This window comes from Trachypithecus francoisi, unplaced genomic scaffold (assembly GCF_009764315.1).
Source record: "Trachypithecus francoisi isolate TF-2019V2 unplaced genomic scaffold, Tfra_2.0 Lachesis_group8, whole genome shotgun sequence".
Taxonomy (NCBI): domain Eukaryota; kingdom Metazoa; phylum Chordata; class Mammalia; order Primates; family Cercopithecidae; genus Trachypithecus; species Trachypithecus francoisi.
The window spans coordinates 13,056,978-13,084,960 of NW_022681473.1; the positions used below are offsets into that span (position 1 = coordinate 13,056,978).

Below are 27,983 nucleotides of genomic sequence, written 5' to 3' on the forward strand. Positions count from 1 at the left end.
TGGCAGCAATACCGGGGGAGGCTTGGGTGGGACCAGATCACCGAGGGGCTTGTTGGCCATGCTAGGAGTCCTGTAGGTGATAGTGGCACCAGGGAACTCAACCTGGGCCTCCTCAAGGTATCATGTGGGGCCCTGCCATGCTGCTCCTCTACTGGGTGTGGGTGGCTTGAGGGCCTCCGAGCAAGCGGCCGGAGGATCCCAGGGCAGGCCTCACCCTGCTTCCTGCCCTGCATCTCACTTCCTGTTTGACTGACTTCTTTAAAGTGGCCAGAAGGGAACATTAAAAACCCTCCTCCTAAGGCAGGGCTAGAGGGAGAAGAGAGCCCATCTGGGCTGGGCCTATGCCTGAGGGCTCCGTTGGCCCTTTCTCCATTCCTTTGCTCCCTTGACTGTATTTGTTAAACACTGATGCTGTAAGTATCCTCTGAGTATCTAGCGACATTGATGGTCTCAGAAAGAGGCCCTGCAGGATGAATCGTGGAGGGGAGGAAGCACTCCCAGCAGCACGTGCCAAGGCATGGAGGTGGGGAAAGAAAGGATGGGGTAGCTGTGGACATGAGGAAGGGGGTGCAGGGACTGGTGGTTGGTGCACTGGATCCTGCTAGGTTGGGAATCTGGACAGCTCCCATGGGCAGCAGAGATGCAGCAGAGGTCTGTGTGGCGGGAAGCGACAGGCTCAGATTCGTCTCCTCCAAGGCAGAAGGTGGTGCTGAGGCAGCGAGGGACCCGACTTCCACTCTTACTGGCTCTGATGTTAAGTTCCAGGCCTTGGAGGAGGCTGTGCTTTAGGGACTAGGGCCTGAGCCTGAGCGTAGCTTGCATCTTTCTCCCAGTCCTGGGGGACACAGCGCATGGGATAAGGCAGGACACGGCTCTTCTTCAGAAAATTCCTCTGGGGCCTGCTTATCTGGAATACCTTTTTTGGTTTGTTTTGGTAACTTCGTTAAGCTTAGTAGCTTTTTTTGTTTACTTAGTAATAAGTTTTCTTTAGAGAGGTCTGGACGTGAGCCACTACAGTGATTACAGGACTGGAAACAAGGACTGAGAAGGGGCAGAGGAGTAAGGGTTTTTTAGCCAGAAAAGAAGAACCTCAGCAGGGCTGCCAGGAGAGGTTGTGCAGAATGTTCACTGCACAAGGGAACCAGTGGAGGGGGCAAGGGTAGGCTGAGATCCAGAGGAAGGGCTGTGTCTTATCTCAAGCCTGATGCCCTGGTGCTGAGATGTGTCTGTGGGGTGGGGTGGTGGGGAAGAGGTGATTATTTTTCTTAGTCCAAAGAGAAATCTGGGCTCCAACCCCTGTCCTTTGAGGGTGGGACTGTGCAGAAGGAACACCATTTAAAGTTCATATTTTACTGATGAATTTACTTGCCCAAGATCACATAGCTAGGGAGTGAGTGTGCCAGATCCGAACACTGGCAGTGGCCCCAGAGTCCCTGGGCTTAATCAAAGCCTGACACTCTTTGTGCGCAGACACGGCACACATGGCCTTGTCTGTTTCAGTGGGTTGGGCTTCGGGGGTGGGTGGAAAAGAGGGCCCTTTCCCCAAGCAGAATGGAATCACCCACCTATTTTCTCTGAAGGGCTACAGGCATTTGTCTTTGGAAGTCAAGACCTCCCAGACCTGGGGGAGAGGAGACATTTTCCTATTGCTAATGATTTGGATCACCAAGGCTCTTACTGGTCTGCCATACTGGGCTCCAATGAGATGTATTATCCCTATCACCAGGGCATAGCATTTGCCTCATTTTCCACTCATGATGGTAGCCTCTCAGCAAGAGTGTATGATGCATTAGGTTCAGCGTTAAGCCTAGGCCTCAGTGGAAGATGCTTGTGCGGTCCATCCCATGGGAGGTGCCCTTGCCTTGATACAGGGATACTGAGTTCTTAACATGTTTTAATGAGTACCCATTAGGTGCTGAGATGCTGAGGTTGAAGGGGTGGTCCTGACCCCAGGAAGCTTGGTCAGCAAATGAGAGTAAGGAGTTAGGGAACAATGAAATGTAAACTTCTCTTATCTTAGGGTTTTGAGCCTGTTTTTTTTTTTTTCTCTGTTTTTGTTTGCTTTTGTTTTTTTTGTTGTTGTTGTTGTTTAAATTTCCATTTTTTTTTGAGATGGAGTTTTACTCTGTCGCCCGGGCTAGAGTGCAGTGGCATGATCACAGCTCACTGCAACCTCCACCTCCGGGGTTTAAGTGATTCTCATGCTTCAGCCTCCCAAGTAGCTGGCGTTACAGGTTTATGCCACCACGCCCGGCTGAATTTTGTATTTTTAGTACAGATGGGGGATTTGCCATGTTGGTCAGGCTGGTCTTGAACTCCTGACCTCAAGTGATCCACCTGCCTCGGCCTCCCAAAATTGAGCCTGTTTTAAATAAAAGCGATATGACCTTTGCCTTAGAGCCTACATTCATTTTTCCCTCAGAGGGGAAGGAAGCTGATTTTTTTTTTTTTTTTTTTTTTTTTGAGACAGAGTCTTGCTCAGTCGCCCAGTCTGGAGTGCAGTGGCGCCATCTCGGCTCACTGCAAGCTCCACCTTCCGGGTTCCCGCCATTCTCCTGCCTCAGCCTCCCAAGTAGCTGGGACTACGGGCGCCTGCTGCCACGCCGGGCTAATTTGTTGCATTTTTAGTAGAGATGGGGTTTCACTATGTTAGCCAGGATGGTCTTGATCTCCTGACCTCGTGATCCGCCCGCCTCGGCCTCCCAAAGTGCTGGGATTACAGGCGTGAGCCACCGCGCCCGGCCAGGAAGCTGATTTTTATAAGCACTTACTGTGTGCCATGAACTTTGCGGAATCCACCTCATTTAACCCTTACCACGGACCATAAGGCAGATGTCACTGCTTCCGCTCACAGATGACAACCCCAGGCTCAGCAAACAGAAATGACTGACCTCTTGGCCTGCATTCTTCCCACTGCCTCTACTACCCCACTGTGCTTTCCTGGCCTTAGGGCCCTCGGGTCCCTAATGGAGAGGCCCCCACACTGCCTGGGAAACGCAGAAGAGCTGGAGGGATTTCTTCTCTGAGGATTCTGGTGTCAGGAGATGGCAGCCCAGGAACAGTGGACAGATGGATCAGACATTCTCCTTCTCACGCACTTATCCTACACGCCAGTCACTCTCAAAAGCACACCCCTAGGCACACTGGGGCTCACACTCTCTTGCACACATTGATTTTTTCTCGTGCACTTGCATTGCCCTCTGGGCTTCTGCAGTCTCCTTCATGAAGCAGGGGTGGGTGGAGCAGGGGCTGCCAGCACTGATGCAGACTGATGATACTTGAACTCCCCTATGACAACTCACTCTCCAGCTGTCCCCGCCTCCCCACACCCCACCCCTAAACACACATGCACTGGCGCTGACAGCTATTTCCTCTCTCAGCCTCCCTCTCCCACCTCTGTCTGCCTGCTGCCTCTGGTATAGCTGCTGTCAGGAGCCGACTGCCTCTGGGGCTGGAATCCTGTGCTCCCTCTGTGCCCAGGTAAGGAGGCAGTGGCCTAGGGGCTGAGCGGCCTAGCGCCCTCTCTGGACCCACAGGAGAAGGCAAAGTTTCACCAGGTGAGAGGGCTGTTACCAGCTAGGATGGCAGAGTTTACCAAAGATTGGAGGGGGACTTGGTGCTCAGAGGAGGGAAGGACTAGCTTCTTTGAGGCATTAACTAGATGTCAGGTACCAGGGGAAACCACTCAACTGTCTGTCAGTATTCACAAGCAGTCTGGGTGGGAAGATGACACCAGCAGGCTTAGAGTAACTGGCCCAAGGTCACGTAGCCAGGAAGCTGAGGAGCTGGGATTCAAACTCAGGTCTTGGACTCCCACAGCTTGCACTCTCTGTCTGCCTCTTTTTTTTTAACCTGCCAAAGCTGGACCTTAGCTGCTGGGCTCCTGAGAATTCTGGGAGGCTGGGGGCTGTCTCTATTGAGTCAGAAGGACTGATCTGGTGGTTCCCAGGGATGGCAGGACTGTGCTCTCTGATCATCCCCATGGGACTTGGATAAGCAGCGGCTGGTCTGCAGGGAATGTTTCAGGGCAGACAGTGGGTAGCACTTGGCTGTCTGCTGGGAGTGAAGACCCAGCCCCACCGCTGCAGCTGAGGAATGCTGGGCAAGTTGCTGTGCTTTTCTGAACTTCATCCGTTTCTTCTTCTGAAAAGTGGGGTCTCATAGGTCCATTGCAAGAGTAACTGCTCTGCACATCCAAAAGCTTAGGAAGTGCCCATTCTCAGGAAGCACAGGGTCCTCTTCCATCTACCTGCAGATCCCCAGCTCCAAGGGGCTCATCTGCCAGCAAAATTCTAGTTTGATATCCCAGGACCCCACCCTATAAAGGACTGTGGTCTCTAGAAGGGAGTGGGTTTTCTCATCCTGGCCAACAGTGCTTTCCCTAGAAAGATGAGCACTAAAGCCCATTGCTCCCCTCTCCCACTTTCCTTCTTCCTCTTCCATCCTCTCTTCCTTGGAGTAGGGGAAGAGGAAAGAGCACAGGCTGAGCATGAAACTTGCTCCTCCACATGTGTGTGCTGCCTGGGTGGCTCCGGGCCAGTTATTTAACAACTTGAGGCTCAGTTTTCTCATCTGTAAAATGGGATGGAGTACTAGCACCATTCTTCTAGAGCCAGAAAGACAGCACCTATTGAAGGACCTACCATAGTACCTGGAGTGTCACTGGTGCCCAGGACAACCCGGGTCCCTGTCCCTGGCTACTTGCCCCCTGCCTCCTGCATGGAGCCTCATGCAATTTCTTCAGCCCTCACTGATCCTGACCAGCCTCACATCAGGTGGTCTTTCAGGCTTTCAGTGAGGATGTGAGCATGCACGTCTTATTTTTGGATGAGTGCGTGAGGGAGTAAATGAATGAACAGGGCAGAGAGAGCTGCTGTGGCTGCTCCTGAGAGGGGAGAGATCTTTTGGCCCCATTGGGCCTGCAGAGCCCCATGTGGGAGTTCCTCCTACCCAGCTCTCCTGGCTCTTATCTTATTTCCTCTCCAACTATCAGAGGAGGGGCTGGTTCCACTGTTCACAATCAACACATCTAACCAGCCACCACTGAGTGCGGGGAGCGGCACGGAGGATCTTAGAGAGGCAAGGTCTGGGGGTGCTGTGGGGGGGAAGGGGCAGCATCTCCATCCCCCAGGCCAGCAGGACCCTCTTGCCCTAGTTGTGGGGACTCCTTCCCCCGCCAGTGCTCTGGGGATTGGAAAAAGGAGTCCTGTGTGGCCTGACCTTGTTCCTATTTCTCTGTGTGATCTTAGACCATTTGCTTCATAGTCATCACAATGACACTGATACAGCGCCTGCTGTGTGCCAGGCCATGTTCTAAATGCTTTTATGTATTAACTCATTTAATGCTCCCAATAACTCTATGAGCTAGATGCTGTTATGACTGACATCCACGTTTCAGATTCAGAAAAAGGCTCAGGAAGGTTAAATGACTTGCCCAGGCACAGCAACGCTGGGATGTTACTCCCCCCGCCCCCACCGCCCAATATATTCATGAGTCACATGGGCATCTCCTGGGGACGGTCCCACCCCAGGCCTCTCTCTTGGTTCCCCCGTGGCCCCTGCACTGCCAACCTAGGCGCCACCTTCCCTCCATTGCAGAACTCCACGATGTCCGCCAACGCCACGCTGAAGCCGCTCTGTCCCATCCTAGAGGAGATGAGCCATCTCCGGAGCCACAGCAACACCAGCATCCGCTACATCGACCACGCGGCCGTGCTGCTGCACGGGCTGGCCTCGCTGCTGGGCCTGGTGGAGAATGGAGTCATCCTCTTCGTGGTGGGCTGCCGCATGCGCCAGACCGTGGTCACCACCTGGGTGCTGCACCTGGCACTGTCTGACCTGTTGGCCTCTGCTTCCCTGCCCTTCTTCACCTACTTCTTGGCCGTGGGCCACTCGTGGGAGCTGGGCACCACCTTCTGCAAACTGCATTCCTCCATCTTCTTTCTCAACATGTTCGCCAGCGGCTTCCTGCTCAGCGCCATCAGCCTGGACCGCTGCCTGCAGGTGGTGCGGCCGGTGTGGGCGCAGAACCACCGCACCGTGGCCGCAGCGCACAAAGTCTGCCTGGTGCTCTGGGCGCTAGCGGTGCTCAACACGGTGCCCTATTTCGTGTTCCGGGACACCATCTCACGGCTGGACGGGCGCATCATGTGCTACTACAACGTGCTGCTCCTGAACCCGGGGCCTGACCGCGACGCCACGTGCAACTCGCGCCAGGCAGCCCTGGCAGTCAGCAAGTTCCTGCTGGCCTTCCTGGTGCCGCTGGCGATCATCGCCTCGAGCCACGCAGCCGTGAGCCTGCGGCTGCAGCACCGCGGACGTCGGCGGCCCGGCCGCTTTGTGCGCCTGGTGGCGGCCGTCGTGACGGCCTTCGCACTCTGCTGGGGGCCCTACCACGTGTTCAGCCTGCTGGAGGCGCGGGCGCACGCCAAACCCGGGCTGCGGCCGCTTGTGTGGCGCGGGCTGCCCTTCGTCACCAGCCTGGCCTTCTTCAACAGCGTGGCCAACCCGGTGCTCTACGTGCTCACCTGCCCCGACATGCTGCGCAAGCTGCGGCGCTCGCTGCGCACGGTGCTGGAGAGCGTGCTGGTGGACGACAGCGAGCTGGGTGGCGCGGGAAGCAGCCGCCGCCGCCGCCGCAGCCCCTCCACCGCCCGCTCGGCCTCCTCCTTAGCTCTCAACAGCCGCCCCGAGGAACCGCGGGGCCCCGCACGCCTCCTCGGCTGGCTGCTGGGCGGCTGCGCAGCGTCCCCGCAGAGGGGACCCCTGAACCGGGCGCTGAGCAGCACCTCGAGTTAGAACCCGGCCCAGGTAGGGCAGCGCTCACACGCGAAAGCATCACCAGGGCACCGCGGTCCAACTTGATATCCGGACTCCAGCCGCAGTGATCAAAGTCGGAGGGGCGGGACCCAGGCATCTGCATTTTAAAGAGCCCCGGGAGACTCTTAATCTTTTTCAGAAACAGTGAGTTAAAGCAGTGCTTCTCAAACTTTGATGTGCCTGTGAAAAACCCAGGGGTCTTGTTAAGTGCAGGCTGATTCAGGAGGCCGGGGCGGGTGCTGAGAGTCTGCATTTAACAAGCTCCCAGGCCGCGATGCCAGTGCGGCAGGTTCACAGAGGAGGCCTGGAGTAACACAAAGTGAAAGTCATAATAGACTTCTCACACTAGGGCAGTGGAGTTGGAAGGGCACACGGCCGTCTCCCTGGAGCTCCGTTTTACCAGATGATGGGAGAGGGAGTTTTATGTTAAACTAGCTATGTATTTTTGGAGAAGAGAGAGGAAAGGTTTGAGAAGCACTGTTCCAGTCGGCCCTCTTCATTTAGCCAATGCTTACTGCCCTAGACGCTTTATCCCACAATCTTAAGGAGCAGCTTCTATTAGCCAGTCTTTACAGCTGAGCATATTCTGGCTCAGGGAGGTAAGTGACTTACTCAGTTTCAGGACTAAGGACCACAGGGGTCTGCACTGTAACCCTAAGCATCACATGCTCAATGACTCTGGTGAGCGAGGACATTCTCTGACTTACTGGAGGGACTTAAGATGCTACCCTGTGACCCAGCACTGCCCAAAGTGCTTCCAAGGCAGAAGAAGCAGGGGATGGCATAGTCAAGCACTCAGGAAACCTGGGGCTAATCAAATCCAACGGGGGAAATGACTAAAAGTCTTCGGTCTTTAGAATTTGAACGGGCACAGCAACTCCGAGACTACAGCACATGTCATTTCTTAGCTGAGCTGACCAGCCTCCCTGCAGGTGTGGTATTCTGTGGGATACCACTGGGTATCCTCTGGGCACTGGTAATCCCAAGATCTGTGCAGCCCCCGCTTCCAGGCTGCATGGGGCTGGGCAGCTACCATTTCCCATTTGTGGGTAGGAGGGGTAACTTGCATTTCTGACCTACCACTTCCACTGCACCGCGTCTCATTCCTCCATCTGCCATGGACTTGGGGTCAGAGACTGCTGGGTTTGAGCTCTGCAGCCCAGGGACTGAAAAACTGGTGCCAGTGAATTCTGCTTGGTGGATGAAACGTCAGTGGAAAAAGCAGATGAGAAACTCTTGAGATCTTGGTCCTGTGTTTTTTCTGCCACCAAAGCCAGGGTCACTGAAGGCCTGGCCCACAGCAGGTGTTGAGCAAAGGAAACAGTGAGGTGCCCAGCTAGCTGCACAGCCACCCTGTGTTGACACCTCACCCCTGCTCCCTCCCATCCCTTCTCCCTTTACTCATAGCACTTCCCCCATCGGACACGTGGTGCATTTTGTTTACTATGTTTCCTCTCCATTAGAATGAAAGCTCCTTGAGGGCAGGGACTTTGGTCTATTGTCTGTATTTGCTGGTGCCTAGGATTGTGCCTGTATGCAACAGGCACTCAATAAACATTTTTGCTGTAGACTGGACAGGCATGAGTTAGTCAGATTCTCTGGGGCTTCTGCAGAGTCTGGTTTGGGAAAGGAGGTACTGGGGGAAAACTCTGCTCCCCGCAACCCCCCATTTTAATCTTTCAGTGTTGAAAAGTGGAGAGGAGCTGGATTCAGCTTACCGGGGACAGAGCCAGTGGGGTGTGGAGGTGCTCAGAGCAGTCTTTGGGAAGGTGTGGGGAAAGCTGGATTCCCAACTGCCAGCCTCCAGGCCTGGGATGGACCTAGCATGCTGAGAAAGGGCATACACCGCTGGGGGAGTCACCTGCCAGCCACCAGCTCACTGAGGAACCAGAAGAATTGCTGTTCTTGGTTTGAAGGCACTTGGAGAAGGAGAGGAAGGAGGGATGGGGGCTGAATCTCTTCCCGCCCCCATCTCTGCCAGGTCCCAGGTCCCCTCTGGGCTTCTGTCCCACACAGACCTGCCTGGAAGCCTTCAAAGGCCGAGGAGCCCCGGTCGGGGTGGGGTCCCTGTTCTGCAGCCACGGGGTTGGAGTGCTGGCTCCAGCAGAGGCGTCTGAGCAGTGGCCTGAGGTGCTGTGTCTGACATGATTGTTGGCCACGGAAGGCCTCGGGCTGTCCTGAGCTCAGATCTTGGCTGCCGGCCGCTGGGGCGGCTGCTTCTGCAGCAGGGCCAGGGTGTCCCGCTTCTCAATGGAGCGCAGCTGCTGCTTCTTTGCCCGCTTGAGCTTGGCGGGGTTTCGGATCTGGGGATGGTATGAGGGGAGGGCATTAGTGTGGCTGCAGCCTTGGTCCAAATTCCCAGGGGAGAGGAAGGCCGCTCCACAGGGGCCTGAGATCACAGCACGACAGTGGGGGCACATGAGGCAGGGGTCGAGGCCCTGGTTTGCATCCCCAAGCGGGGCAGAAAGGCAAGGGGGGGAAAACGAGACACTCACCACTTGGACGACTTCTGCCTTCCGCTCATTCTCCAGGCGGCGTTTCAGGTTCTCGGCCCGGCGCTGTTTCTTCTCCTAGAACATTCAGGAGAAGGGGATTTGAGTCGGGGAGTGGAGGTGGCCCTGGTCTCTCAGGCCCCAGAGGAGTGCGAGCAGGCAGAATTCCCAGAAGGGGAAAGGCCCTCTAACCCAGGCTCCAGGTTGGTGATGTGTGGGTGGAGGGCCAGTGGGAGCAATCCTGTGCCACGGTCTAGTGCCAGGGGCCCACTGTGGTGGAAGCTCCTGACAGCACGTTGGGAGGTGGGTACAGGACAGGCAACTGAGAACAGGGGCTGAGACATGGAGGTGCCCACCTAGAGATTCATGCACATGCAGACGGTGATCCCTTGGGCCACTCTCATCAACTGCCAAGGGAGAAAGGGGTGCTGGCCCTTCCCCCATTCCCACCCTCTTGGACGGTCTCCCCCTCTTCCCCTGGAGTCCCGCTGCTGCAGAATGCCAGGTCAGGGGTGAGGGCTGGGTCCTTGAGATTTTCGCAGGTGTGGGGCTGGGGAGGGGCTGCACTGCACAGAAAAGGCTTTGGAGCTATCTGGGCTGGGTTCAAATCTTGATCCTGTTATTTCCTTTTTTTTTTTTTTTTTTTTGAGATGGAGTCTCGCTCTGTCGCCCAGGCTGGAGTGCAGTGGCCGGATCTCAGCTCACTGCAAGCTCCACCTCCCGGGTTTACGCCATTCTCCTGCCTCAGCCTCCCGAGTAGCTGGGACTACAGGCGCCTGCCACCTCGCCCGGCTAGTTTTTTTTTTGTATTTTTTAGTAGAGACGGGGTTTCACCGTGTTAGCCAGGATGGTCTCGATCTCCTGACCTCGTGATCTGCCCGTCTCGGCCTCCCAAAGTGCTGGGATTACAGGCTTGAGCCACCGCGCCCGGCCGATCCTGTTATTTCCTAAACAGATGACCTTAGCAAAGTCTGTGCCTCAGCTTCTCCATCTTTAAAGTGACAGTGACCACAGTATCTACCTTGTAAGATAGTTTTGAGAAATCAATGAGGGAATGCACGTGCAGGGCTTGGAGCAGCCCCTAGCTCCCTGGGCACACTGAGACTCTCGATGGAGTCTGTCTTGGGAGGGGAAGCCCAGTGCTCTCTGGCCATGCTGACTGTGTCCCTCGGCAAGGCCAGGGTGGGGACGTCAGCTCCAAGGTTGCTGCATGGTTAGGGGTCTCTGCTGGCTTTGGTGACTTGGGGTAGCAGGGGTGGCCTAGGCCCTGGGGGAGGAAGGAGAAGTGAGCCTTGGCCTCTTGTGGTCAAGGCAGGCCTGGGCTGGGCAGGAGCACCTTGGCAGAGGACCGTGAGAAGTGAGACGGCAGCTCTGTCTTGCCCAAGAGGGAGCCAGGGCCACGCAGGAAAAGAGATAAGGCCTCAGCATACAGTGGCAGACACACCGTTCCTCCGATGTCAGCTGTAAGCTGAGCTGGGGTGACTTAAAGCAGGGGACAGATGACTGAGTGACTGGCCCACCGCTTTCCTCAGTGGCCAGGCTGGGACCACGGGCTAGGGATGAGTTGTCTGAATCCCGTCCAGCACTCCTCCGACACCCCTGGGGTCATTAAAGGAGTGGAGGAAGAACCTCTCACTGATGTCTCTGCCCTGGGGGGCAGGTGCTGACCAATGCCACTCCGCTTTCTCTGCATGCTGCCTGCTAAGCATGGCCTCTTCCCCCCACTCCCACCCCCCGCTGAAAAGTTCCTGGGAGATGTGGGTGAGGCTGTGACCCTTTACAGGGGCTTCCTGGCACTGGGATGGGTGACAGGGGACAGAAGTGGAGGAAAGGTGTGTGGGCTGCTTCTTGGAGAATGACAGCAGCCATACCGGGGACGTGGATTTCCAATCTGCAAGCCCTTCCCAATTGAGTAGGTTCCAGCAAAAGGCCCTGGACCCCATCTCACTAATTGCCCTACCACCCAGGGCTTCCTCCTGGGCCTCTCCCCATGGCCTGCTTCTGGTCCTCCCCCTCCATCCCTGTCCCTGAGGCTCTTTCAGCAGCCCAGGCTAAACTGGATGGTCCCCTGGGCCTCCCTGCCCTGTGGTTCCAGACTGCACTTCTGCTTCTGGCCAGGTGCCCTTCCTCCCTGGGGCCTTCAGATTCAAGAATGTTTCTTAACCAAGTTGGCCTCCCCCAGGCACCCTCCCTCAGCTCCCGCCTCAGGTTGTACCAGCAGACACCAGCTCAGCCTGGCTGGCCCCTCACCTGGCGGCGCCTCTCCTTCTCCTCCTCCAGGTGACGGGCAAAGTCCTTGGCCAGCTTCCTCTCCTGCCGTTCCTTCATCTTCCGCTGCCACGATGTGCGCAGGGGCTTGTCCTGAAGCATCTGGGAGAATCTGAACGGGGGAGAGTGGGTGCGTACAGGGTCTGTGGGGCGAGCGCCACCCATGCCCTGTCTCTTCTCAGCTGCAGGCTCTGGACCTTCTTCCCCAGAGGCCAGGCAGAACCACCTCCTTGATGGCCCGACAGGCGGCCCTCCAGGTCTGCAGAAACTTGGGGTGGGAGGGAACCCTGATTGTGCTGGCTGCCATTTCTCAGGCCTTGGCTACATGCCTCTGAGGTGGGTACTCCTATCTTCTCCACTTACGGAGGAGCAGGCCAAGGTGCGGAGAGGTTAAATAGCTGACTAAAGATACCTTGTTCCTAAGTGGCAGTCAGGACTCGAACCCTGTCAGCGACTGCAGAGTCCAGGCTACGCGCCCCCTGCTGTAAAGTTCTGCTGCTTCCGCCAAGCGCATTTGGCCCGGATGTCAATGCCTCTGGAGGTCGGGCGCTCACCCCCTCTGGAGGCGGCCCATTCCATTTCAGAGCAGTGTGAGTGGTTAGAGTTCTGGGTAATGATTCAGAATCTTCCCCGTCAAGACTGGATGTGGTGGCTCATGCTTGTAATCCCAGCACTTTGGGAGGCCAAGGTAGGCGGATCACATGAGTCCAGGAGTTGGAGACCAGCCTGGCCAATATGGCAAAACCTACCAAGCCTACTAAAACCTACTAAAGTTTCTACTAAAGATACAAAAATTAGCTGGATGTGATGGTGTACGCCTATAATCCCAGCTACTTGGGAGGCTGAGGCACAACAATTGCTTGAGCCTGGGAGGTGGAGCTTGCAGTGAGCAGAGAGCGCACCACTGCACTCCAGCCTGGGTGACAGAGCAAGACTCTGTCTTAAAAAAAAAAAAAGAAAGAAAGAAAAAGAAAGAAAGAAAAGAAAAAAGAAAAAGGAAAACAAGAATCTCTTCCCCCAGCTGGAGATGGAGTGTGCATCTCCAGGGAAATCTGAAAAGAGTGACGATGATTTTAGAGTTACAGGAAAACTAAGCTCATCTCCGTAAGAATGCATACTATAAGGATTTATGAATGGGATGATATATCTAGGATGTACTTTAAAATATTTCAGGGAAAAAAAAATGCCAAGGATTGGCCGGGCGCGGTGGCTCACGCCTGTAATCTCAGCACTTTGTGAGGCTGAGGCAGGAGGATCACCTAAGGCCGGGAGTTCGAGACCAGCTTGACCAACACGGAGAAACCCTGTCTCTACTAAAAATACAAAATTAGCTGGACATGGTGGCGCATGCCTGTAATCCCAGCTACTCCGGAGGCTGAGGCAGGAGAATCGCTTGAACCTGGGAGGCGGAGGTTGCGGTGAGCCGAGATCACCCGCTGCACTCCAGCCTGGGCAACAAGAATGAAACCCCATCTCAAAAAAAAAAAAAAAAAAAAAAGAGCCGAGGATCAAAGATGAAACTAGACTAGTAAAATGCTGAACTGTGTTGATGCTGATAATGGGGACTTGAGAGCTTTGCTCTTTGTATGCTTGAAAATTTCCATTCAAAAAAAGTAAAAACGAAATGCAAAGAAGTGTCTCGGTGGCCTCCGCATACTGAAGTTAGGCCTTTCTCTTTTAGATTCAAGGCCCATTTTGGTGTCCCTTGGCCCTGCTGACTTCTGGCCCCAGCTCCCTGATTTCCTTCTCCCCTTCCCAAAGTCCTGCCACCAGCTCCCTGATTTCCTTCTCCCCTTCCCAAAGTCCTGCCACCAGCTCCCTGGTTTCCTTCTCCCCCTCCCAGGGCCCTGCCAATGAAGTCCTGGCCTCCTAAGCACTAAGAATGGGGCGCCACATGGACCTCCCCCATAACTGTAAAGCTGGGCTTCCCAAGCTGGGGTACAAGAATCCTGAAGGGACAAGGTGGTGGGAGCCTAGAGACACACAGAACCACAGGGCACAGAGCTGCATCTCTGTAGAGCAGGGCTGTCAAACAGAACTTTCTGTGATGGTGGAAACATTCCACATTGACACCGTCTAATAAGGTAGCCACTAGTCATGGGTGGCTGCTGAGCGCTAGAAATGTGGTTGGTGTTGATAGAGAAGCTGAATCTTACATTTTATTTCATTTTAATTAATTTAAATGTACATAGCCACATGTGGCTGGCAGCTAAGGTACTGAGGCAGGGCAGTTCCAGACCATCGGTTCTACCTGTGTATTGAAGGAACTCAGGCCTGGGTTCCAAGTCCAACCACTTACCACCTGGGTGACCTTGAGCAAGGTAGCCTCTCTGAGTCTCAGCATCCTCTCCAGTGGACATGAGAATCATTCCTAACCCAAAGGGTGGTAGGAGATTTAATCCACACACACACACATAATAGGTGCTCCATAAACACTACGCCTCAGAGCAGGCAGACAGCATGCCCGAGGGGCACTATGGAGAAGGTGGCGTTTGGCATGAGCCCAAAGGCAGGGCTGCAGCCAGGTCTCCCTCACCACACACGCTTTCCCAGCTGTGGCTGTCTTCCTCCCTGCAGCGGGAGCTGCTTCCCATCCATCTCCCGGTTCACTCACCACCCACTGAAGCTGCTCCTCAAAGATCCTCAACATTCATTTAGGGGCCCTCCTGGGCCCCTCTCCACAGACCTGCCTGCAGCTTCTGAAGCTGTTTTAGTTCTCTTGCAACAGCCTCCTTGTGGGTTTCCCTGCCTTCACTCCTGCCGGCCTATGTCTGTGTCCAGTAGCCAGGCTGATCCCACAAGTCAGGTCATTTCATTCCTTTGCTTGACACCCTTCCATGGCTCCCAAGCTCACTCAGGAAATCCAGAGTCCCTGCAAGGGTCACCAGGCCCTGCTGTCTCTCTGACCTCATCTCCTACTGTTTCCCCTTCTCCCCCTCATTCCAGCAGCAAGACCTCTGGAATACTTCTCAAACGGGAGCTTGCTCCCGCCCCAATGCCTCTGAACTTCCCTTTCCTCTTGCCTGGATACTGTTTCCCCAGATCTCTGCCTGGCTCCCTCTGCTCAGGCCTCTTTATCTGTGAGGCCATCTCTGACCTCTGTGGCAATACCCTGCCCTCCCTGTTATTCTCTGGTCCCTATCCCGGTTTATTTTTCTTTAAAGTCTTTATTACAGACATATCATGTGTGTACTTGTTCTTGATCTGTTTCCCACAATTACAACGCTTGCTTCAGGAGAGCAGAGGCTTTTTGTTCACAGTCATGTTTACCCCAGATCCGAGCAATTGACTGATGAATGAACGAACTACCTTCTGTCCTCATTCATCCACTTGTTCAGCTTAGTGCCTGCTCTGTGCTGGGCTCTGGGGGATCTAGTCATGAGAGGTAAGTCCCCACTCTCACACTCTCATGGTGCCTCTGGTTTAAAGGCTAACAGGCAGTCAATAAGAATCACGGAAATAAATAAGCATTTGTGCAAATGGAGGTGTTACAAAAGAGAAGGACAGCACACGATGATAACATAAAGCATGGGGACTTAACCCTAGTTGGATAAGCCAGAGAGGCTTTTCAGAGGAGGTGACATTTGAGCTGAGCCCTGAAACATGAGTGGGGGATTGGCCAAGGGAAGAGCCTTTCAAACAGTGGGAACAGCACGTGTGAAGGCGCTGAGGAAGGAGGGAGCGTCACGCACGGGGGAAACATGGAGGGGACGTCGGTGTGGAAGCTCTAGTGATGGAGGGGAGAGGAGGGTGGGCCTGCCGGCCTCATTAAGGAGGCTGGAGTGCGTGCTCTGAGTGAGCAACAGCGAGTCAGGAAGGGTCTGCAGTTGGGCAGGGAGCTGGGACCACAAACTCTCTCTCCAGACTTCTTGGTCAAGTGATCTGTGGCCTCCTACTCTGCTCCAGCTGCTGATTCTGTGTCTTGTGCGGGCCCCTCCCTTCTCCTCACCTGTGCATGGGCCCAGCCCCCTCGAGCTTAGCAAGCCCATCTCCCCACCTGCAGCGTGAGTACCAGGACCCAAGCTTCACTCGCTCAACTTGCTCATCACCCTCTTCCCACATGGACCAGCCTCCTCCAGTTCCACATGGCCATCAATGGCCCAGCCATTCTCCTGTGACCCGCTGGGACAGGGCAGAGGGGTAGTGCCATCATCCACATCTCCAACAGCTAGTCACTCTAGCTTCAAAGTCTCTCTCATGGGAGACTTGCAATAAATTATTCTGTAAGCCTCAGTTTCTTCTGTTTAATCAGGGGTGGGGGGATAATACCCACAGCCTAGGGTTTTAAAGGTACAAGCAAAGGGCCTAGCACGAAGCCTGGCACAGAGTCAGCTTCTTCCCTAAAAACACCCACCTTCCTCATGGCCCCTCACAGGCATGTATCCCTGACTCTCCCTGTGGTTCCCATTAGCTTGAATTGGAACTGAACCCCACACCTCTCCTTCATGGCAGCCTAAACTCTTCCTTCTTCAGACGAGCCACTTCGTTCCTTCCTTAAATAAGCATTGAGCATTTACTATGCTCTTGGCCCAGAAAGACAAGAAAGATCTCGTGCCTGCCCCTTAAGAAGGTTGCAATCCAATTCAAGGTGGATCTACAGGGATTGGGTAAAGGGGTTTTGCACACAAGCTTCGGAATCAGATCTGTGCTCAGATCCTGTACCTACCACTTATTTAGCCTCGGTTTCCTCGCACAAAAAACAGGAATACCACCACCTGCTTCACAGGGCTGATGTGCAGATTAAGTGTGATGATACATGCTGTTCCATGTTTGAAAGGCTGTATATAATCAGTGCTCAGTAATACTTTTCATCTTAAAGGCAAATAACTGTAACAGACTATGTTGGATGAAGACTTCACTGCTTTGATCAAGTAATGGCTGGTTTACTTGCTTCTGCCTCCCTCACTAGAGGGTAGAAAACGGTAAATGTCTGTTGAACGAATGCACAACTGAGGTGCTACAGGAGAGGCCCATAGGGACCCTGAAGAGGAAAAGCATCAGAGAAATTGATCTATGAGGGCCTGGCCCCACCCCTCCGGGATCCCAGGGCATTTTACCACATTCTGATTGTAATTACCTGTTTGCTGACACCCTCACTAACGTGAGCTCTCTCTAACCCTGGGGCTATTCTCCAGGCTGCAGCAGGGCAAAGGCGGGGTCCCAACACCATAGAGAACGCCACCCCTGTCCAAGCTGTCCCCTACTTCACCTTTTCTTGGAGCGGTCCTTCCAAACTCGCCCCGATTTGGGCTTCCCCTTCGGGATTACAGGAAGCTCCTCTTTGTTCAACTTCTTGGACGCTGGGGCCTGGGATGAAGAATCTTTTCGCTTCTTTGCCCCGAAGCCGCCTGTCACCGTCTCCCCAGCTGGAGGTGGCTTGCTCGGCTCATGCTGACCCCGCGGGGAGCCAGGTGCCTTGGGTGTCAGCTCCAGTAGTGGCTGAGAGGGCTCCGGACCGGGAGCTTGCTGACCGGGGTAAGGCTCTGGTGATCCTGGGCCCGGCGGCAGCTGATGCTGGGGGGCTCCCGGGGTCAGCTCCTCCTTACTCTGGGCCAATTCCGAGGCCAGTACTCCCTGGTCCTGAGAACACTTTGATGCCTCTTCACTTGGCTTCGGCTGACATCGTGGGGATTCAGGACGGGACTCCGGCTGTCTTTGAGGCGACTCCAGGTGTACGTCTTGCTGACGCTGGGGGGACCCTGGGCCTGGCTCTGGCTGCACTTGGGGGGACTCCAAGCCTGCACCCTGCTGCAGACGGGGTGATCCTGGGCTTGTCTCCGGCGGTCTTTCCGTGGACCCCAGGCCAGCTTGCTGCACACTCGGAGGAGACCCGGGCTCCCTCGTTTCTTCTGGGTTCGACTGGAACTCCACAAGGGCCCGTCTCACCCGCGAAACTGAAGTGAGGCTCTCGGGGGATTCGGGCCTCAGGCCTCCCAGCCGTCGGCTGCGCCTTAGCGGTGTATCCATGCCTCAGCGGGTAAGTTTCCACACCCCTGTACACGTGCAGACCCCGCCGACAACCGGCGCCTTCCTATGACGTCACGAGTCGCCACGTCCGTGACGCGCAGGAGGGGCTGTTGCTGAGGCGGCCGCGTTGGTGAGAGGGGCAGAGGCGGGACTTGGGGGTGGGATGGGGCTCGGCATGCGCATGCGCAATTCGCGCGGGCTTCGTTAAGTGATTGATGAGCCAGTCTTTTTTCTAGGATTCGCTTTTGCCTTTCTTGCAAAGTTTCCCGGGGAAAGAAGAGCGAGCAAGTAGAAAAGGGAAAGTGGGAGGACCCATTTCAGGGAGAGAACAGAGTTGAAAAAAGGTCCGAGGAGCCTTAGGCAAGGCCCGATGGAAGTTTTGTGGCCAACTCCGGTGCAGTTGGGCAGGGTCCTGCCCTCCTTGGGCCTGTTTTCTCATTTGTAGTATGGGTCATTTTGCACTAGCTTCGTGCATCCCAAATGACCCTGTCGGAGTCCTTCTCCCAGCAGCCTGAGGGAATGCTACCTGGGGGTCGTGGAGGTGGAAGATCGGTCTTTTCTGTGTTAATTGTTCACACTCTTGCTTCTCCCGTCCTGTGCTTCCGTATATAATCCATGGCTCTCCCTTTTCAGCCTTTTCAACGTCTATGAGTGAAGCTGAGGTACCAATAAGATGCAGCACCTTTGTCCTGTGGCTCACCTGGGCCCTCCACCAGCTGCGTACGCTCCCACGTCCCTCTTCTTCTGCCCCAGTTCTAGAAACAGGTTGGATCATCTCTGATCTTCCTTTCAGCCCAGACAGTGGTTTTTGCCCATGTATCAACCTGCCTCTCCTCCCCTCCCTTCCCTTGCTATTCAACTGTAAATGTACTTTGCTTACTAAGCACTTTGGGACCTCACCAGTGAGCAGGTGTTGCCTTCTGGACCTCCCAGGGCCTAGAGAAGACTTTCGGGATGTGGGATTGGGAAATGTCGGGCTGTGTAGACCTTCCTGTGAGACCTAGGAGTGAGGCTTTGATTTACTTACAGCATGCTTCTTAGGAAGAACATCTTGGAAGTGGCCCAGTTGCGTAATTATTGGGACTGCCTGGGGTTGGCTATTAGAGGTCCCAGGGCCCCTGTCCAACATTCCAGTGGTTTCTTTTGAAACCATTCCATTGTTTCTCCAGCTGGGGGCTTGCGAGAGGGCCTGGGAAATTGTCCAAGGATATCAGGGGTCAGAGTGTCCTCAACTTCCTCATGTTCCCGAGCTAAGGAGACCCCTGCAGGGGGACTTCGCCTGCCTTGCTACTCCTCCCCTGCCATGCAGCTGTCCACAGGAGAAGCAGCTGGGACACCTCCTCGCTCAGCAATCCACCCCGCAGCTGTCAGAGGAGTGAGTTCCATTCAGTTCCTTAAATGCCCTGCGCCTGCCTAGAGATCCCAATGATCCGACACTCAGAACCAAGCCTGGCAGGCATTGCCAGGGTGCTGGAGGAGACTATGCCCCTCTGCCCTGCTCCAGTCCCCCTAGGCTTGCCCTGCCTCCTAAGCTCTTGTCCACAGCTGGAGGGATCACTCTCCAGTGCCGACTGGATCATATCCTAGTCTAGCCTGAAATACCTCAGAGGGTGATCTCAGCTTTTCACCAGATAGAGGGAGATGTTTCTCAGAGACCTTTGGGTGTCCCCTAGACATTTGGAGGCACTTTGTCAACCTCAGCATCAGGTGGGCTCTGGCCCAGAACCCCCTACTCCCACCTGAGCTCAGTTTGTCATTGTCATTATACATGGTATGCACAGGCCCGGAGGAGACTCCTGAAATTTTCAGAAGAGCCTGGTGTGGTGGTCGCTGTTGGGACCCTGTCCCCTTACACTCATTTGTTTTCTTTTAAAAATTATTATTTTTGAGACAGGGTCTTGCTCTGTTGTCCAGGCTGGAGTACAGTGGCACAATCACAGCTCACTGCAGCCTTGACCTCCAAGGCCCCAGGGAATCCTCCTGAGCCTCCTGAGTAGCTGGCACCACAGGCTCCTGCCACCATGCCGGGCTATTTTTATTTGTCGCGGAGACGGGGGTCTCCCTGTGTTGCTTAGGCTGGTCTTGAACTCCTGGGCTCAAGTGATCCTCCTGCCTCAGCCTCCCAAAGTGTTGGGATTACAGGCATGAGCTACTGTGTCTGGCCGCTCCTTTGCTTTTTTTTATTGCAGCTTTCTACATCCCAGCTTTCTTGCCTTTGGGTGGTAGGATACTGAGGGGCTTCTCTGCAGCCCCCAGAGACCCCCAGCAGGATTGAGCTCGTATTCCCCACAAAGGTAACCTGCTCATGCACCCTCTTTTCGCTTCATCCCTGTCTCGTTTCCCCATTTTCTTATAGATGCTTGCTGGGGTCATTTTCAGAGGAGATAAATATTGTACTTAATCCTCTTCTCAGAGTTGGCTTCTGGAGAAACCTAGCCTGGAATACTGGTGCCAGCCGTGATTGGTCCAGGCATTGTTTCAAGCACTCTGCAAGTACAAATCCATTTCTTAATGCTTCTCCCAACAATCCTGTGAGGCAGGTGCAGTTGTTATTACTCCCATTTTACAGATAAAGAGACTGAGAGGCTGGGTGTGGTGGCTCACATCTGTAATCCCAGTACTTTGGGAGGCCGAGGCAGGCGGATCACTGGTGGCCAAGAGTTCAAGACCAGCCTGGCCAACATGCCAAAACCCCATCTCTACTGAAAGTACAAAAATTAGCTGGGCGTGGTGGCAGGCACCTCTAGTCCCAGCTACTCAGGAGGCTGAGCCAGGAGAATTGCTTGAACCTGGGAGGTAGAGGTTGCAGTGAACCGAGATCATGCCACTGCACTCCAACCTGGGCGACAGAGCAAGACTCTGTCTCAAAAAAAAAAAAAAAAAAAAAGAAAAAGAAAAAGAAAAAGAAAAAAAGAAAGAGAGAGAGAAAGAAACGAAAAGACTGAGGCACAGAGAGGCTGAGACACTTGTAAAGGTCACACAACAAATAAGTGGTGGAAGCAAAATCCATACCTAGACTGTCTGATTCCAGAGCCACAACTCTTACCAGTAAATCTGCCTGTTACCCAGGCAAGGAGACAGGTGTGGGAAGGCTAAGGTGCTTGCCCCAAATCAGACAGCGACACATTCAGGAGCCAGGATTGTGGTTCCAGAGGTGGCATGCTTAGCTGCCTTGCAGCTGCCCCCACGTGGGCCCTGCTCACCTATTCCTCACCCTGATCCTGGTCTGTGTGCTGGGAGGTGCTGGGTACCACCTGGCACACACCATCGTGCAGAATGTGCCGAATCAGCAATACCAGCTATTTATGTAACCTGAGATCTGCTGACTGACGGAAACCAAGCGCTGGCAGATGGACGGAAGATAGGGATCAGGTGTTCTCCTCTGAGTCATTGACCTCCCCTCAGCTAAAGGGGTACTGCGGTTGAGAGGGTCTGACAGTTCCCAGATATCAGGGACCTGGGTCCCCAAGGCTCTCTGTTCAACACCTCGCCTTGCCTGAGATACTTCAGAGGGTGACCTCAGGTGTTCACCAGAGAGAGGGAGATGTGTTTTAGAAGAGGCCTTTGGGTGGGTCCCCAGACACTTGGAGGCACTTTGTCAGCCTCAGCATCAGGTGGGCTCTGGCCCAGAACCCCCTACTCCCACCTGAGCTCAGTTTGTCATTGTCATTATACGTGGTATGCAGAGGCCCAGAGGAGACTCCTGAAATTTTCAGAAGAGCCTGGTGTGGTGGTGTACTTGCAGAGTGCTTGAAACAATGCCTGGACCAATCACTGCTTGCCCCAGTGTTTCAGGCTGGGTTTCTCCAGAAGCCAACTCTGAGAGAAGGACAGGGAAAGGGCCCCTGGCGGTCACGGCAACGTTAACTGAGCACTTACCATGCGTGTTTCAAGCACTCTGCAAGTACAAGTCCGTGTCTTAATGCTTCTCCCAATAATCCTGTGAGGCAGGTGCAGTTGTTATTACTCCCATTTTACAGATAAAGAAACTGAGAGGCTGGGTGCGGTGGCTCACATCTGTAATCCTAGTACTTTAGGAGGTTGAGGCAGGTGGATCACTGGATGCCGGGAGTTCAAGACCAGCCTGGCCAATTCAACAAACACATTTTGTTTTTCTGATTTTACTGACCAGCCTCCGGTTCGGGAGGGTGATTTTCAGCAGGAGCATGGTGCTTGATATGTGTTTGTTGAATGAATGGATCCTCATTATGACCTTACAGGGCTGGAGTGATCGTCCTCATTTTACTGACCAGGAAATCCCACTCCCAGAGAGGCTGCGCTTCAGGGCCAGGGTGACACAAGAAGAGGGCGCAGGGTGAGGTCTGGAGCTCAGGGCTTCTTGACTCTAAGCCCTAAACCTCCACCTGCACCAGGCCCAGGACTGGGACATGGGGCTGACTCAGTCTGGGGTGTCATTGGCAACCAGGATGTTGCTGAGCATGGCAGGAGTGAAGGCAGGACCCAGATGGATGGAGGTGCAATTGGGCCTCCGCTAATCTTCATCGTGCTGCAAGGATCCAAGCTGCTCTGTCTTTCGCTCAGAGCTCTCTCAAATATTTGGAGTCAGTTTTCTTGTAGCTTTTCCAGAATTGTCTTTTATCCAGGTTAAGCATCTCCTGTTCCTCCCATAACATGATAAGTCTTTGGGAAAGACACCAGTTCTCTACAATGCTTCCAGAATGTGGGGCCCAGAGCTCCTTCTGGCACTAAGGTTAACTGCCCCATGGAGAGCTGAGTGGATTTGTCACCTCCCTACTCCATAATCTGTATCAGTGTGGCCAAGATTGCATTCAAGCCACCCCATGGACATCTGATTGAAACCCTCAGTCTGGTTCCCGTGGCTGTCAGGCTCCCTTGCTCCCAGGACCTCCTTGCTCTGATCTTGGACATGAACTGTTGGCTTTTTTGGATAGTGCAGGATTCTTCATCTGTCCCTGTTGCATTTTGTTTTTACCTCTCTGGGAGTCCAGCTCGCCTCCTTCAGTAGTTACCCCTACTTTCTCTTTTGCGCGTGTGAAGAGCTGCTTCTAGGTACCTTGAATCAGGTGCCACTGAGAACATGGAACAGGACCAGGGTGATTGTGTGAGTTATTATCGTGTGTGCTTATCTCAGAGGCTCATCTGTGCTGCACGCTTCCAGCAGCTCACTCTCAGTTTCAGATCCTTGAGAGGAGGTGGGAAGAGACCTCAGTAGAAGGAGCCAAGGGATGGGGGAGGATGGAATGGTACTTGGGACCCCAGCTTGAGACCTCCCAGCTGCCCCTACAGGACATTGCCAGGGTGCAGAGAAGCTGCCTGACCTGGGAGAGGCCCACTTTGCAAAGCTCTCATGTATCTGCCCCTGCTCAGGGCTGAGGAGAGCAGAGCTTATCTCTTGATCCTCTCACAGTATCTGCAGGTTCTGCTGAAACAGGAAGGGGCCAGACCTGCTACTCCCAGGTCGCCATGGGGAGGGGGAGGCGAAGACAAGACCTCCTATCCCTCCTCAGGCACCTGCCAGCTTTCACAGCCTTTCCAAGGCAGGCCAAGAAGAGATGGGGTGGGTTGGATAATGAACACCTGAACCAGATGGAAAGTAGTTAACTCAAGAAGGGGGCGTGGCATCTCATACCCCATTCCATCCTCACCCCAGTGTGTCCAACAGCAATGCTTTTCAAACTTCAGTGAGTGTTGGCATCATGGAGGGGGTGTGTTAAAACACAGATTCCTGGGCTCTGAACCCCCCCAAATTGAGATTCATGATTTTGCATTTCTTTTTTTTTTTTTTTTTTGAGATGGAGTCTCACTCTGTCACCCAGGCTGGAGTGCAGTGGTGTGATCTCGGCTCACTGCAACCTCTGCCTCCCGGGTTCAAGCGATTCTTCTGCCTTAGCCTCCCAAGTAGCTGGCACTACAGGCATGCACCACCACGCCAGCTAATTCTAATTTTTGTAATTTTGGTAGAGACGGGGTTTCACCATGTTGGCCAAGCTGGGTTCAAATTCCTGACCTCAGGTGATCCGCCCGCCTTGGCCTCCCAAAGTTCTGGGATTACAGGTGTGAGCTACCACGCCCGGACTGAATTTGCATTTCTAACAAGCTCTCAGGTGCTGCTGCTGCTGCTGGTCCACAGACCACACTTTAAGGAGCAGTATCTGGTGGGAAGGAATGAGCAATGCAAGAAGAGCTTTCTTTGCCTTCTGTCTAGGGCAGGGGCTGAGTTCATCATACTATCGTTCATTTATTCACCAGCCTTTTTTGAATATTTACTTCATGACAGGTGTCATGAAGAGGTACAACAGGGAAGAGGGCAATCATGGTCTCTGCCTTAGTGGATCTTACGGCATCTTGGAGGCACAGATAATAAACACCGGAATCTGAAAATTATCCTTTGAGGAAGGCTGAGCAAGGATTAGTTCCCCTGTTTTACAGGTGAGGAGATGGTATCTCAGAGAAGTTACCTGACTTGCTGAAAGTTACCCACATGTTAAGTCACAGGACTTGAACTCAGGACTTCTCAACTCAGAATCTGGCCCCTATTCCCTGGCTATGAGCCATCTCAGCTTCATGGGGCTGCATTTAGATGGGAAAGCTATAGACCTTGTGATTATGTTGCCAGTGGGTGAAAGCTGTGGGCTTCCTTCCCGTGTGTGGAAGAGCTTAGACAGACAGATGGGTAGGCACACATGTTTACATCCCATACATATGGACTCTCAGTTCCTAAGACCTGAAAAATCACAGTTTCATAGTGAGTCACTTCCCCTCCCTTCCTCTCTGTTCACTTCTCCCTATTCTCTCATTTCCTCTAATATTTGGCTTCCTCTCTGTTCACTTCTCCCTATTCTCTCATTTCCTCTAAAGCTCTGACCCTTGCACAGTGTGAGATCTGCCTAAGTAATGGTCATCCCTTCCAATCAATATGATGGCTTCATCTGAATGGTAACCCCTGGAGACCCTGCCTTGGTGACCAAGGAGGAGCATACCAGGAGCAAATTATAAGACCTTCCCTGAAGCATGGATCAGCTTCGTTCCTGCTTTCTTGATTCCTTGGTTCCTGTTGACCATGTGATAGGGAAAATCTCTGCTTTCTCTACCACTGAGTTTCTCTGACACTCTAGTGGTGACCAAAACCAGCCCCAAATCTGATTCAGTGGCTCATACAATGCCAGGTTGGTGAGATGAGCCCTCCCCTGAGTCAACAGTCTCCCTTCTCTGTTCTCATGGAGCAAACAGAACGTGAGCCCCCCAAGGACAGAGCAACTCCTGGACCCCACTGGATCAACAAGGCTCGTTCTTCTGGATCTCAGATGCCATGGTGCATTCTTTCAAAGGACAGTTATAGAAACAAGCAGATCATTTCCCCAAAAAGGCCCATTCCCATGTTTACCGATGGAAAAGTACGTCACTTAGGGTAAGCTTTCCGGACATAAGAATGGTCAGCAGTCTTGATGAGAACACATTTTATTGCAGTGAATTAAACATCATAAAAATGGATCAGTTCCATTGGCAGTTTAAATGATTGAGATTCTTTCCAGAGTAGCTACGAAGGCTTTGGCAGATATGACCCCATTTAATCCTCACAGCAACCCCACGAGGAAGTTAATATTGCCACACTGTTTCTCAGAGGTGGAGAAATTGCCCAGGGACAGGCAGCTGGTAAGTGGCACAGTGAGGGTTTAAATCTAGCACTGTGCTTCCAAAGTGTGTACAGTTTCACCCACACTGCTTTGCCTCTGTGTTTTAGGCACTTGACCTAAATCAAGAATGAATCTCCTCTCTAGCCCAGGCCTAATTTTTCTATTCTTTGAAAATAAGGCAGAAATTTCAGATCATTAAGAGTACCTGCTATACAGGGCAGGAGCTGATCAACTGAAGTGTTGTTCTGCTGCTGTTTTATTCTCTGCTCCAAACCAAAGATTATACAACACTCAGATATTATCTTCTGCTTGAGTGGTTTTCGCTCTCTGCTTTCAAGATGACTCTGGGTAGATCACGATATCCCACTTGTTCGGAAATTAGACACAGGTTGTGTAGAACATTGCGTTTTCCCAAGTTGGCCTCAAAAGTATCTCCTATCCATGTGCTCTTACCATGTGGCCTAGATACCCCCTTCCCTCCAGTAGTGGGGTCTACACTTCAAACCTGCATGGATCTTTGTAATTGCCCTGGCCAAGTATGGCAGGACTGTCGCCATGTGACTTCTTCATGTTATTTGCAGAGACAGAGTCTTACTCTGTTGCCCAGCCTACTTAGATCATAGCTCACTGTAGCCTCAAAATCCTGGGCTCAAGCGATCCTCCTGCCTTAGCCTCCTGAGTAACTGGGACTACAGGTGGACACTGCCACACTTGGATAATTCTTATTATTGTTTTTTTGTTTGTTTTTTGTTTGTTGTTTGCAGAGGTCCTGCTATGATCCTGCTATGTTACCCAAACTGGTCTTGAACTCCTGGCCTCAAGCCATTCTCCTGCCTCAGCCTCCCAAAGTGCCAAGATTACGGGCATGAGGCACTGCACACCCAGCATGCCATGTGACATCTGAGGCTAGTTTATAAGAATGTTATGAGCTTCCACCTGGCTTTCATGGACAGGATGCTAACTCTTGGAACTCAGCCACCATGTTGTGAGGAAGTCCAAATCATCCCACATGGAGAGGCCCATGAAAGTGCTCTAGCTTGCAGCCCAGCTGAGGTCCTGGCTGACAGCCTGCATCATCTGCCAGGCATGAGTGAAGATGCTTCCAGATGATTCTAGCTCCCGCTCCTCAGATCACTCTCAACTTGGATTCTTCCCAGCAGAGGCTCCAGAAATCATAGAGCAGAGATCACCTCTTCCTGCTCTGCTTTGTCCAAGTTATGGGCTGTAAAATCTATGAGCATGATAACATGATTATTTTACGCCAGAAAGTTTTGGGGGTGGTTTGTGACATAGCAACTGGTACAGAAATTGTTTGCTAACACGCAGGCATCTCTCTCAAGGGGGAAAGTCTTATGGTCATTTTTGTGCCCTTTCCTGGGGAAAATATGGTTGGTAGGGATGATGCCCACTGTAGCACCATTGCTTCATCAGAGGCCGTTTGGATCAGTGAGCCCTTCCGTGTTCTTTAGTCACAATATGTTAGTATATTTTACTAGTCCATTTCCTACTGACTAGAATATCAGTTCCCTCTGATAGGTTTTCCCCCCATTTTGTTTGTTCCTATATCCCCAAAACCCAAACTAGTACAGGTGCTCCTCAACTTATGATGCAGTTACCTCCCAATAAACCCACCATGAAGTTGAAAAATCCTAAGTGGAACCATCTTAAGTTGAGGATCATTTGTGCTTGGTAATTGATCAATAAATAATTCTCAGATGAATGGTTACAAAACAAACATCAAGTGGGCAAACGTTTTGATAATGATTCCTGGAGATAATTTTGCTAACATGACCATGTTCTAGTTATGATAATGTGAAATTACTTTCTGGATAAGGACAAGTTCACATTGTGGTGGGAATTTCTGGAGAATAATAGTTAAACGTTCCCACTTTTTCTTGAAATAGAGAACACAAAAGAATCATTAGGAAAGGTATGATGAGTATTAGGGGCACGTCAGGTCCATACTTAGGAGATTGTTCAAGGAGTGATTCGAGTCAACCTTCCTTTGTTGCCTGGCATATGCTGGCTATCATAGGGACCACAAAAAAGTGGAAGATGTAGAGGCTGTCCTCAAACTGTGTTGAGTCCAGCTGGGGAGAGATAAGATTGGAATCTATATACAGATAGTCCAGTAAGGCAAGCTAGGTCCAGTGGTGAAACTGATAGGGTTTCACCAGCTGAGGCCCCCAAAGGTGAGAGAATGTCAAAGAAGACTTCCTGGAGGAGGCAAGTTAAAGGGACTCAATGGGTTGGGCAGGTGGGCAGCTTCCTGATACACGAATCAGAGGAACACTGAAACCACAGGGATCCATCAGAAATCTGCTGCCTGTTAACTCAGGTTTCCACCTGCAGATTCTCACTTAGCTGGTGGAAATGAAACTGATGTCCCTTTTGCCAAAATAGACAATGCCTCTAAGTAGAAAGAAAAGTTACTCCTCCCCAGCACCAGCCTACCTCTGTGGGGGTATTTCTGCAATGTGCATTGCAAGTTGCTGCATCCACTGGCCAGCCTGGCTGTGAGATCAGCCAGCTGGCAGCCCCAGCAGTGGACATGGCTGGGCAGCCTGAATTCTGAAACCCATTAATGCACTGCAAATAACTGTTTACTAAGAAGATATCTGCAAGCCTTAAAAAATATCTCCTAAAAAGTTGTCCACCTGTAGTCCCAGCTACTGGGGAGGCTGAGATTGGAGGATTGCTTGAGCCTACACGTTTGAGGTTGTGGTGAGCTATGGTTGCATCACTGCACACCAGCCTGGGCAACCAAGTGAGACACCGTCGATGGTAACCACAAACGCCTGAAAACAAGCAATAAATGTAT

At 52.9% G+C, this 27,983-nt stretch overlaps 2 protein-coding genes and 1 long non-coding RNA gene across 8 annotated transcripts; 2 read left to right on the plus strand and 1 right to left on the minus strand.

Annotated features, from left to right (window-relative positions):
* Nucleotides 1-257: 257 nt before the first annotated feature.
* PTGDR2 (prostaglandin D2 receptor 2) lies at nucleotides 258-8,394 on the plus strand. Of its 5 annotated transcripts, XM_033204094.1 has the most exons (3): nucleotides 299-413; nucleotides 3,381-3,480; nucleotides 5,599-8,394. In XM_033204094.1, the coding sequence occupies exons 1-3, from the start codon at nucleotides 409-411 to the stop codon at nucleotides 6,796-6,798; spliced, it is 1,305 nt and encodes a 434-aa protein (XP_033059985.1). In that variant the 5' UTR covers nucleotides 299-408; the 3' UTR covers nucleotides 6,799-8,394. The 5 variants fall into 5 exon arrangements, with proteins under 5 accessions (XP_033059989.1, XP_033059985.1, XP_033059990.1 ...); XM_033204098.1 differs by lacking the exon at nucleotides 3,381-3,480 and having other exon boundaries at nucleotides 258-413; nucleotides 5,599-8,392; XM_033204099.1 differs by lacking the exon at nucleotides 299-413 and having other exon boundaries at nucleotides 3,385-3,480; nucleotides 5,576-8,392.
* CCDC86 (coiled-coil domain containing 86) lies at nucleotides 8,250-17,683 on the minus strand. The gene is made up of 4 exons (XM_033204100.1): nucleotides 16,789-17,683; nucleotides 11,562-11,691; nucleotides 9,315-9,389; nucleotides 8,250-9,122 (listed from the first exon to the last, which is right to left on the minus strand). The coding sequence occupies exons 1-4, from the start codon at nucleotides 17,544-17,546 to the stop codon at nucleotides 9,003-9,005; spliced, it is 1,083 nt and encodes a 360-aa protein (XP_033059991.1). The 5' UTR covers nucleotides 17,547-17,683; the 3' UTR covers nucleotides 8,250-9,002.
* LOC117079875 lies at nucleotides 17,647-27,983 on the plus strand. Of its 2 annotated transcripts, none has more exons than XR_004435639.1 (3): nucleotides 17,647-17,676; nucleotides 23,806-23,957; nucleotides 25,927-27,983. It is a non-coding gene; the product is annotated as an uncharacterized LOC117079875 (long non-coding RNA). The 2 variants fall into 2 exon arrangements; XR_004435640.1 differs by lacking the exon at nucleotides 17,647-17,676 and adding an exon at nucleotides 17,730-18,311.

Bases quoted from the DNA above. Each gene is read 5' to 3' on its own strand.
- PTGDR2 (XM_033204094.1), top strand. The intron at 3,481-5,598 runs GTAAGGAGGCAG...CCTCCATTGCAG, and splicing joins TGTGCTCCCTCTGTGCCCAG to AACTCCACGATGTCCGCCAA.
- CCDC86 (XM_033204100.1), bottom strand. From the start codon at position 17,546: ATGGATACACCGCTAAGGCGCAGCCGACGGCTGGGAGGCCTGAGGCCC. The intron at 11,692-16,788 runs GTGAAGTAGGGG...TCCCCCGTTCAG, and splicing joins AAGGACCGCTCCAAGAAAAG to ATTCTCCCAGATGCTTCAGG. The intron at 9,123-9,314 runs GTGAGTGTCTCG...TACCATCCCCAG, and splicing joins AGGCAGAAGTCGTCCAAGTG to ATCCGAAACCCCGCCAAGCT.